Below are 12,183 nucleotides of genomic sequence, written 5' to 3'. Positions count from 1 at the left end.
ATAACCTTTGGAATCATGAGAACATTTTGTATTGGGTGATTTCCCCTTTCCTTTCTGTTCCCCCTTGCTTATGATAATAAGAGACTGAGGTCACCAGGGCAAAAGCAGAAGCTAAAGAAGCTGTTTCAAAAGCTAAAAGAAGCTAAGAGAAACTAAGAGACCCTAAGAGAAGCCAGGGAAGCAAAGGAAACTTAGCAACTGCAGAAGCCCGAAGTGCCCTGTCAGCTTGCACGAACATTGTCTCTGAGTTGTTATTGTGCCGTCCAGGTATCCCATCCTTTCAGAACCCCGAAACTGCTGAGGCTGGTCCCTGGCAGGTCTCTCCACATAGCTCTAGCTGGAACTCACTGTGTAGATCAGACTGGCCTCATACTCACAGAGATCCACTTGCCTCCACTTTCCAAATGCTGGAATTAAAGGCATGTGTTGCCACATCCAGCAATATAAGCATACACTAATAAAAAAATTATCAGCCAGGCGGTGGTGGTGCATACCTTTAATCCCAGCACTTGGGAGGCAGAGGCAGGCAGATCTCTGTGAGTTCAAGGTCAGCTTGGGCTACAGAGTGAGTTTCAGAAAAGATGCCAAAGCTACACAGAGAAACCCTGTCTCAAGAAAGAAAGAAAGAAAGAAAGAAAGAAAGAAAGAAAGAAAGAAAGAAAGAAAGAAAGAAAGAAAGAAAGGGAGAGAGAGAGAGAGAGAGAGAGAGAGAGAGAGAAAGAAAGAAAGAAAGAAAGAAAGAAAGAAAGAAAGAAAGAGAGGAAGGAAGAAAGAAAGAAAGATTTGTCACTGAGAATTATACTGGACTACTGGATATTTATCTAGATATATGACATAAACCTTACCAGGTCACCTCAGCATACAATCATTAACCCATGTCTGACAATTCTATATTCCCTTTTGAATCAGGTATCAGTTGGTAAGATTCTCTTCCTCCGAAGTAAACATTACCTAAATAGACATAATTACCTATAATGGACACAATATTAAACATTAAAAAGGAAATTAAGTTACTATTCCTATTTTAGAGAACGATGTTGGCATAAAAATCGAAGAGGGAGACTTTTTGGAAAAACAAGAGGACCAGAGAGAGAGGGACAGTGGACTTGGAAAGAGTAACAGAGTGACTATGGTCAAAATGTGGTACTTGATGTACATGGACAAAAATGTCACTATGAAATGCATCACTTTCTATGATAAATGTATATTTAATAATTTTCAAAAACCATGAATGGATTATCCCCCCCCCTTTTTTTTACAAGTGTTGGGGCATGTGCTTAGGAGGGTCATAGTATTGGCAGAGATTCACTGGGTATCCTAAGTAGTGTGTGCCAACTTTCAGAATATGTGACCTGTCCAAAAGCATCAGGGCTTTCCATGTGCTTTCCAGATAATGATTGTAATAAAATCCATTATCTTAGTATAGTGATTCCATTCTTGATTTATGGGTCACTGCCACTATCTTACACTGCAGATAGTATATAGGGTTTATATAGGCTCAAAGAAGCTTAAGTGTTTATAGAGATCATGGAATTCCTTCGGAGAGTAATTAATGATGTCTGATAAAAGCTGAGTAATGAATAACCTTATTACTGGGGCCATGTGCTTCCGTTCCTATCCTGGCTCTTTAACTTAGGACTACACAGGCATGGGTGCAGTCATTTCTACTCTCTTTTTCTGCATCCAGAGGATGATGAGAGCAAATAGATCTCTCCTTCCTCCCTCTCTCACACACGCACACACATGCATGCATGTACATGTTCATGCACACACATACACAATAGTAATATAAAATTTACTAAAATGTAATGGGTACATCATAGTAAAAAAAATATTCATTTCCCCAATACCAATGATAAAGGGAAAGTGGAACCCCCGTGGAAAACATACAGATACCTCCTTTCCCTGACATATAAAGATGGATATCAAGTGACTTATAAGGAATTATTACCCCAAATTAAATAATATAGTACCTTTGGTAATCTTTATATTGGAACTTGAGGAGCTAAAGAGAAGGCTCAATGATTAACAGAACTTAATACACTTCTAGAGGAACAGCGTCCAGTTCCCAGCACTATAACACCAGTTCTGGGGATCTAATACTCTCTTCTGGCCTGTTTGGGCACAGCACGTACATGGTTCATTGACAAACATGCAGTCAAAACACCCATAAGTGCTTTAGAATATTAGTCAAAGGTGTATTACTTTTGTTTATGCTGCATTTGTTTAACTCTATGAAGCTGTGTTACTTTGCTGATGTAAAAGACCTGATGATCTAGTAAAGAACTGAATGGTCAATAGTGAGGAAGGAGAGAGAAATAGGTGGGGCTGTCAGGCAGACAGGATAGACACAACGAGAAACCTGGGAAAAGGAAGAAAGAACCAGAGAAGGAGGAGGACATCAGAGACCAGCCACCCAGCTTCACAGCAAGTCATGGAGTAAGAATAAGATTTATAGAAGTAAGAGAACAGGAAAAGCTCAGAGACAAAAGACAGATAGGTTAAGTTAAGGAAAGCTGACTAGCAATAAGCTAAGCTAAGCTAAGGCTGGGCATTTATAATTAAAACTAAGCCTCCATGTGTATTTATTTGGGATTTGGGTGGCAGGCCCTCCAAAAGAGCAACACCAACCAACATTTGGGTGCCTAACATGGGGCTCAAAATTTACATAGTGACTGAAAACGCTTAGGAAAAAAAGAAGATACGACTTCTTTAAGAGTATCTGCCTGATCACAAGCCCTTGAGCAGACAGTATGTTAAGTAGGAAAAAAAACTCAGAAAAGATGCCTGCCACAGTGCAAGCATTGACATTCTAGTACTCTAGGAATGTTGAATGAAGTTCCTGGTCAGACAAACCTCTGACGGGCTTCAAGTTTCACACTTGACATTCATGACCTGAGAAGCAGGCAGAGCCAACTGAGAGCTGTCTATAGAGGATCCAGGCATAGACTTTAAACCAGTTTAAAGGTTTGCTCACATGGTCAAAAAGGCTAAAAGATATGCAGTAAAAGAAGTCAAGATGGAAAAAAAAATCTCTAAACAGGTTCCAGTGTGTTTTACAATGTGCATAGGCTTAAGATATAAAGAATATTGGTATAAACGGTTATAGAAAGAAATACATAGTTCAAAAATAAAGTCTTTAAAGAGAGAGTAAAACCAAAATAAAAGAAGAAAACCATATAAGATGGGAAATACACAGGGAGTCTGCATCTTGTATGTTATTGTGTTGATTTTGAATTTTTTGATTATTGAAAAGCAAAGGATAGCTGCAAAGAGACCTGGAATTGAAAGAGGTACTGTTGAAAAAAATCAGCCTCTATACTTTAGGAATGCTTTAGCTTTTAAAAAGTCCAAAAGGAAATAAAAAATGCTTTGTAGTTTTGTTCCCACAGGAGATGAGAGGCTGTGGATTCCTTCAGGGTTAATATGGATCAGGTTTGATCAGGCAAGACCTCCTGAAACTTGACAGGTGATATCTATCAGCAAAGGTTACTGCTGGTCTTCCCAGGACTTGGTCATTATCTCAAAATTTTCTCTCTGAGACCCTAAAGATGCTTCATCCACAGACAGCAGGAAGCACTTTAGAGAAAACTACACCCACATTCCTAAAAGTTGGGGGGTATAGGTGGTTTTTGGTTATTTGATGGGTTATGGATATTTGTTATCATTTAGGTGGATATAGTATATTGATACAAATTTAAAGTTTTTTTTACACTGTATATATATTTTAACTCTTGTTTAAAGAATTTTTGTATATTGATACAAATTCAAGGTTATTTTTGTTGTAACATAGTGTATATATGTTTCTACTCTTGGTTAAGGTATTATATCTATTCAGCTCATTTAAAAATGGAAGATAAAGTTCTAGTTTTTGAAAGCTATTATTATAAACTATACAGGACAATCAAGAAATATAGGTTAGTAGTTAGTCATTTATGAGGATCAAATTCGTAGATACTTTAGGTGTGCTTTCAAGATCATAAAGAGATATATTTTACATAGTAAATGGTTTTCAAGCGCTTCAAAGACCTACACAATATGGCATTTAAAATGTTTTGCTAATTTAGGGCTTTTCATTATAATGTGACACATCTGTTCCTGGCAGTACCAATTTGCTTCAGAGATGATGGGCATTGACGAAACCCTATTGGAATTTGCTTTCTTTGTGGCAAGGCTAGCCACTTGGCAAAGAAACTGCTTTTGTCTTGACTGCTTGACTGCATGCTGTGCAGACTGGACATGCAGGACCCACAGGAAAATGACCACTGAACTTTGCCAGAACAGGGCAGGGTGGTCTTTCAGGGTTTATATTTCACAGAAGAAACTACTACCAGACATTCTGCAGGATACAGAGGAAAGTGACTGATGAACTTTGCCAAAACAATGCAGAACAGTCCAAATTTTCTGCTTCATAGAAAAATCTGCCAGATACTCTAGGCCTATAGGCTGAAGATGGATGCCCCAACATTGCAGAGGAACTTTGGGTGACTGTCCAGGCAACCAAATGTTGTTAGATAATATAATATTACATCCTTCTGTATCTTTGAAAGATATGAATACAAGATAGTTATAATTACAGTTTTCCTTAGTTATGATAGAAAGTAGATTATGTATAAATCTTTGGAGTCACTAAGATGGATGGATGGTGGAGTGCTTTCTCTGAATTTGCTAAATGTAAATGGATTGAATATTGTAAATTATTTCTTATTTGGTAACTGTTTTTGTCATATGTAGTTATACTATGTTAATGTTAAAATCTTTCTTTTTATTTAGACAAAATGGGGGAAATGTTGTAGAATATTATTTTAAGATGTGTTACTTTTGTTTATGCTGCATTTGTTTAACTCTGTGAAGCTGTGTTACTGTGCCTGTGTAAAACACCTGATGATCTAGTAAAGAATTGAATGGTCAATAGTGAGGAAGGAGAGAGAAATAGGTGGGGCTGGCAGGCAGAGAAGATAACTAGAAGGAGAAGTATGGGAAAAGGAAGAAAGAACCAGAGAAGGAGGAGGACATTAGAGACCAGCCACCCAGCTACACAGCAAGTCATGGAGTAAGAGTAAGATTTATAAAAGTAAGAGAACAGGAAAAGCCCAGAGACAAAAGACAGATAGGTTAAGTTAAGGAAAGCTGGCTAGCAACAAGCTATGCTAAGTCCAGGCATTCATAATTAAGAATAGGCCTTCATGGGGCCCCCAAAAGAGAAAAGAGCCAAAAAACAACCAACAGCATATAAATGTAAAATAAAAATAAATAAATTTTTTAAAAAATTAAAAACTATTGGAGCTTGAATTATTTTATCTTATAGTTAGTGAAAACAAGCACCTTGAAGAGAGGAATTCAGAAGCTGGGTAAAGTTGGACGATGTGCTGTATACCCTGCAACCTACAGGTCAATGTTGATCCATAAAGTTTCATGAGACAACACAGAGAACATTCCTTATCATACTGCCCTGAGTAAGGTCATCAGAAATATTCCTCTTTGAGCCATTATTGGCTCTCTTCTATGAGAGTTGGTCAATCTCAGAGGAATGGGGGGACCAAGACTCCTGGACAGAAAGGAGTACTGTCCCATTGGTCCTAAGTGGCAAGGATTTGGCATCTTGAGAAAACTTCTAAACAGACAAGAATATTTTCCCCCAAATTGAAAAGGAGGTCCATACTCAATTATTTATGATCTTAGAAAAACTATAACTTAAACTAAGCATTAAAAAACTCTACAAGAACACTATAAAATGATTTTAATCTTACGTAGAGTCTTCAACACCTGATCTACATTTTCTCCATTATGGTTTCCCTTGAGCACCAATAGTGATGAGTCAAGATGAAAACAACCCTATATGTTATCTGGAGGTGTGTTCACATGTGTGTTAGAAGGAATATACATGAAAGGAGAGAGAAAGGATTCACATGTAAACACCTATTGACAATGTCAGGTGTGGTATTGTATTCCCCCAAATATTGTGCATGCTAATAAACTTATCTAGGGTCAGAGACAGAGCAGCCACAATATTAATCATAAAGGATAGGCAGTGGTAGCACACACCTTTAATCCTAGCATTCCAGAGGCAGAAATCCATGTGTTCAAAGATACTGTCAGGCATAATGACTCATCATGCCTTTAATCCCAGAAAGCAAGCCCTTAATCCCAGGGAGTGGTGGTAGAAAGCAGAAAGGTATATAAGGCATGAGGACCAGAAACTAGAAGTATTTGGCCGGTTAAGCATTTGGCTGGTTAAGCTTTCAGGCTTCTAGCAGCACAGTTCAGCTGAGAGCCATTCGGATATGAGGACACAGAGGCTTCCAGTCTGAGGAAACAAGACAAGCTAAGGATCTGGCAAGGTGAGGTTAGCTGTGGCTTGTTCTGTCTCTCTGCCAACCAGCATTTCACCCCAATAACTGGCCCCAAGTTTGATTTTATTAATAAGAACTGTTAAGATTCATGCTACAGTCAGGCTCTTGATACTTATCATGGGAATATGTGAGTGAGAAATATAGATTTCCTGGGCATACAGCCATAAAATCAATTGGAAGTATATCTTGCAGTAGGTAATGTGAATTAACGCAGTTCTTCAGGGGAATAAGAAGATCTCCAAGAAGTTACAGTCTGGTCAAATGCTAAGGCCCTAGAGCCAATTAAGCATTTGATATCTTTGGTTTGCTCTCTGCTTCATCTTACATTGGGTTGGTGTTCTAGAGTTCTGCATTCTTATGTCATTGCCAGGTTACAATCCTTCCATTCTCCCCTAGTTATTAGGGGTCAGCATGAGGGAGATATTTAGTAAAAGGCTGCAAACACATATATAACATCTTTAAATACTCTTTCTCCATTCTTGAGTGATTCTTCTATGAATATAAATTACACGTTTCACTAATTTCTTTTTACTAGGAGCACAAAATCCTAAGATTTTCACCGTCCTAGACACGGAAATAAGTCTCATTCAGACACAGGCAAAAGGCTCACAGAGGAGTAAGTGCCTGACATGTCAGATCCTCACAGGGGTCCACAAAGGAGTGCAAGTTCTTGCATGATGACTGAGAGGAGAAATGGGCTAATCTAAAATTCCATTTAGTTTCTCACAGCGATAACCACTTAAACTACATAGTCCTTTGAGAGAACTTTTAGGGGTTGAGACTTACAATGAAGGATGAAGTACCACAAAGACAAATAACCAACTAGTCATATCAATTAGAAAAGACAATTCTCGTGGTGGCGCACGCCTTTAATCCCAGCACTCGGGAGGCAGAGGCAGGCAGATCTTTGTGAGTTCGAGGCCAGCCTGGGCTACCAAGCGAGTTCCAGGAAAGGCGCAAAGCTACACAGAGAAACCCTGTCTCGAGAAAAAAAAGAAAAGAAAAGAAAAGACAATTCTCTCTAACAGCCTTGGTTCAATAGGCTGTTGACTCTGGTAAGAAGGGACCTGCAGATCTCACAGAAATACACTGCAGGGCATTTATGTTTTACATGAAATATTTTTCCTTTGAGGATTAAATACTTTTGGTCCATGAAATAAACTGACAATAGACAAGAGTTAAAAAAAAAAGTATGCATGCTCTATTACAAGATGGAGGCCTGGGACTGTGAAACCTAAGGACAGGTGAAATGGTCATTTAACTCCATGCAGATTTGAGCAAAGGGATGCCCAAGTCTCTGGATGAAGGAGATGGGTGATGGAGGTCTGGGGAGAATGTGTACAGTAAGAAAGAGTTGTCACTGTGCAGATAGATGTCCAGGTAGCAGCCCTCTCGTAATGTCTGTGTGGCCATGGCATACCCTTGCTATTCAGGAGAGGAGGTGGTGATACCAGGTAAGAGGCAACAGTCTTTATTCGCTGTACTAATGCAGATGTGAATTTCTTATTATGAAAAGACAGTTGTTCAGAGCCATTTCTGTCCTCAGAGGTCTGCAGCATCTGAAAAACTTGAAACATGACAGGAAACATTTGGGGTAGAATGTTTTATTCTCTTAAAACAAACCACTTATCTCCCCTCTGTACAAAGACAGTGCATTAGCAACCAGTATAGAAGCTAATTTAGAACATGGATTACAAATTATTATACCACTATATCTCCAATGTGGGAAGCTAAAATTTACTTCATCTTTTTCTTATTACTTTTCATGTTCAATAAATACTAGCTACACGGTCTTCAACTAAATACTCATAAGCCCAAGCCTAGTTTTATGAACAAACTTTTGTCATGTCCAGGTCCACCCTAGTCCCTAAACTTCTACAATTATTTGGCAATAGCTTCTAGTGACTTATTAGCTAAAATATAATATTAGACTTGCATAGTTTCTAGAAAAACTGGCTTAGCTTTTATATGGATACTGGTCTCTACTTGGGGTGGCCCTGGGAAGAAGGTACATCTCCTGTGCATATCTGGACTGGCTCCATCTTGTATACTGATTTTCTCCTGGTGCTGTAAAGTGGGGGCTGGATATGGTGATCTTACTCCCCAGAGTGGCATTGTTCATGGTCATTGCCTTCTGCACTAGTGGGAGTCCTGCTAGTTCTTGTAATGGTCCCCACTGATAGTCCCACAGCAGAAGTAGCTGTAAAGACAGGCAATCCTGTAGTTCCTAGTTTTTATTTTGGTGTCTTTTAGCAGAGCTAATTCCTTGAGATGCCTATGAAACAGCCCCCAACAATATGTGGCCCTTGGCAAAGAGGCAATGCCTGAGAGGAGAGGGAGGAAAACCAGCCTGAATCATCTATTTTTAAAATAATTTTCTGTTACTTTGGGTTATCAGCCCCAATAACCAAAGCCAGTTAATGACCAAGCATATACTAGAAATGGATACACAGCTATCATGCATTAGTCCTCTCCATCCTTCCTCATTTATTAGGCCTTTCGAATGTCATTTCCTAGATTGGAAATCACATTCCAGTGGCAAGTTTTACATATGTGTGTATGTGTATGCATGCATACGATTTTATGTATCAGTAAACAATCTAGAAACTACAAATGAGAAAAGCATGCATTTCTTTTTCTATGACTGCCTTTGGTTCGCTTAGTATGGTTATCTCAGGTTGCACCCATTTTTCCCAAACCAATACAATGTCATTCTTCTTAGTGAGTAAAAAAAAAAAAAAAAAAAAAAAAAAAAAAAAAAAAAGAAACCCATTGTGTGTGTATGCCATGTTTTTCTCATCCGTTCCTCTGTTATGGATGCTGGGTGGCTCCGTAGCTTAGCTGCTGTGAACAGTGCCACAATAAACTAGTATACAAGTATTACACCAGCAACTCTGTGTTCACCCAACAGAGTATAGATGGGTCATATGGTACAACTCCTGGTTTTTTGTTTTTGTTTTTGTTTTTTGAGAAACCTCCATTCTGACTTCCATAATGGCTAGTCAACTTTACATTCCAACATACGGTATGTTCTGAACTAACCTCACAAGTTTAAAGTACACAAAATTCTCCCGACGGAGTCTCAGAGAGGCTGCTTTTCTTCTTAAAGGTGGTAAACTGCACAGGCAAACAGGACTGGGTCTTTCTCCCGAGTCAGCTGGTAGCCCAGCACAGAACTCTGAGAAAATTGCTCAGTTTGAGAACTCTGAGAAGACCACTCAGTTTGACTATTTTGTGTCTAATACCCAGCAACATTTCAGTACAACAAGAGTCTGGCTCTGTTCAATCTACACACTATTATCAGAGCAGTGGGACATCACTAGACACAGCTTGGATTTTGTCCAATAGGCAGAGGTACGAAGCCTGGCACTGTACCACACAGAGTTGGTCCAAGAAGGGGTGTGTGTGGTCTTTATGACTGTGTCCACTCTAAATACTTTTACCAGTTTTTAATTTCCTAAAACAGAAATGATATTAGATTATCTCCAAAAGGGATTTTCTAGTTGTGACTTACAAATACAAAGCTGAGTTAACCGTTTTCCTCCTTATATGTATCCAGTGAAAAAGCCTGTGGAGAAGAAAACAGCCTTTTTCTGGATGTGGAAAGAAGATGGCATTGTCCCTCTGATCTCTAACATTTACACTGAGAGCCCAAGAATCACAATGATTTGGAAAAGAACCTGGGACGTTTGTAGACTTGTAGAATTTTCTCTTGCATGAGCTACTTCTTTCTCAACTATATACCCTACATACCCTAATATAATGAGCAGGAAATACAATAGGACACTTGCTCTGTGATAATTTGGTCTTTGAATTGCTATATTAATATGGTTCCTTTTGTTCCACCTTCAAGCTTAGATAAAGGAGAATTTTTCAATTGCTATTCCATAAAGGAATGTCTGGATTTTATAAATTCTATTGTTGAGTATCTGTAGGTATTCCCTGTGGAGATTTATAGTAATGTGTTATTGTCCTTTAAATTTTGACATTCATAAGAGTTTCATAAAATATATTATTGAATAGTTTAAACAATGTTTTTAAGTTCACAGGTTCTTATAAGGCCACTGATGGTTGCTATGTAACATTAACCACACACTTTGGGACCTCTATGTACATAAATTTCAATAAGAACTTTCCTAAGCCAGGCGGTGGTGGCGCACGCCTTTAATCCCAGCACTCGGGAGGCAGAGGCAGGTGGATCTCTGTGAGTTCGAGGCCAGCCTGGTCTACAAAGCGAGTTCCAGGAAAGGCGCAAAGCTACACAGAGAAACCCTGTCTCGAAAAACCAAAAAAAAAAATTCCTAAAAGTGAATTAAAGCCAGTGGAAACAAAGGAGTTGAAAATAAGTGATACTGATGTGAAGTTAGCATCATTTATGAGTGAAATGTGGTCACAGCTCCTTATCTTTGATGTAAACACTGATGATGCATTATTTTATGGAACTGGCTTTTGAAATCACTGTAGCATATCCACATTATCCATGATTTATCCCAGATAGGCACAGGAATTTTAGCTTCTTGTAATTATTTCCTCTCCACACTGCAAGTCCCTCTATGTCTTACTATCACTCTCTTCAAAGCACCTGCCACATCTCTGTTCCTCAGACTGTAAATAACAGGATTTAGTAAGGGGGTGAGGATAGTGTAAAAGGCTGAGAAGATTTTATCTTTGAGTGGGGTGTGGTAGGATTGGGGAAGCATATAGGTGTACAAAGCAGCCCCATAAAATAAAGTCACAACAATCACATGTGATGAGCAAGTGGCAAAAGCCTTCTTCCTCCCTTCCTCTGACTTTATCTGATGTACTGTGACAAGTATCCGTGCATAGGATGTGATCACCACTGAGAAGGGGACCAACAGCATCACAACACAGCAGATGTACATCACCATTTCATATGCGGCTTTGTCACCACAGGCCAGCCTCAGCATCGTGGGAGCCTCGCAGAAAAAGTGGTTGATCTTGTGGGATGCACAGAATGGGAGACTCATGGTGATGGGAGTGAGGAGAAAACTGTCCAAAGCACCACCAAACCAAGAGCTGGTCAAAATAAACCAGCAGACCCTCCGACTCATGAGGACAGGATAACGGAGTGGGTTGCAGATGGCTACATATCGGTCATAGGCCATAAGTCCCAGCAGGAAGAACTCAGCCCCTACAAAGCCCATGTAGAGAAAGTACTGCGCTGTACAGGCGGCAAAGGAGATGGTCCCTTTGCCCACAAGGTAATCAATCAGTATCTTAGGCACAATAGTGGAGATATACATCATGTCGATGAAGGAGAGGTGGCTGAGGAGGAAATACATGGGGGTGTGGAGGTGAGGATCTATGTGAATGAGAAAAATCATGACCCCATTAGCCATTATGGCCATGAAGAATGTGGCACAGATAACACTGAAAAGGAATCCTGAGGATTTGTTGTGAGTAAAGAGCCCCACGAAGGTGAAGTCACTGGGAAAAGTTTTGTTTCCATCCATATGTCTATTCCTGAGCTGGAAGCATTAAGAGAGAAGCAGGAGTTATTGTAATCATGAAGGTAAGAGGAGTCATTACAAATCTATGAATGAGATCCTTAAGGGAGACTCATCTGTCTAATGTCAAGCGCTTTCTGGGAAGTCAGTTGCAGCTTTGCTTTTGACCGTTTCTTCTTGTTGGAGAGTAACCCAAAAGTCTGCTTCCCAAAATTGAGTGGATATTTGACAAAGAGTAGTTAATACAATAAAGTTTCATTTTCATTGCATAGAATCTGGGTCTCAGAGAGGCTCCTTTTCTTGGAGCACAGCCTAATTACTTAAAATGTATATTGAACAGCAAAACAATTGATACTTTAAAT

General features: G+C 39.3%; 1 protein-coding gene across 1 annotated transcript; it reads right to left on the bottom strand.

The window, feature by feature from the left end:
• Positions 1-6,386: 6,386 nt before the first annotated feature.
• Positions 6,387-11,827, bottom strand: LOC102912534 (olfactory receptor 2T6-like). Its single transcript, XM_015993978.1, has 2 exons — positions 10,922-11,827; positions 6,387-6,398 (listed from the first exon to the last, which is right to left on the bottom strand). The coding sequence occupies exons 1-2, from the start codon at positions 11,825-11,827 to the stop codon at positions 6,387-6,389; spliced, it is 918 nt and encodes a 305-aa protein (XP_015849464.1).
• Between the last annotated feature and the right edge of the window lie 356 nt (positions 11,828-12,183).

This window comes from Peromyscus maniculatus, chromosome 9 (genome assembly GCF_049852395.1).
Source record: "Peromyscus maniculatus bairdii isolate BWxNUB_F1_BW_parent chromosome 9, HU_Pman_BW_mat_3.1, whole genome shotgun sequence".
Classification (NCBI taxonomy): Eukaryota; Metazoa; Chordata; class Mammalia; order Rodentia; family Cricetidae; genus Peromyscus; species Peromyscus maniculatus.
The sequence above is the reverse complement of the archived record's forward strand: the minus strand, read 5'-3'. Positions and strand labels throughout refer to the sequence as shown.

Excerpts from the sequence above, each read along its gene's own strand:
- LOC102912534 (XM_015993978.1), bottom strand. The coding sequence starts at position 11,827 with ATGGATGGAAACAAAACTTTTCCCAGTGACTTCACCTTCGTGGGGCTC.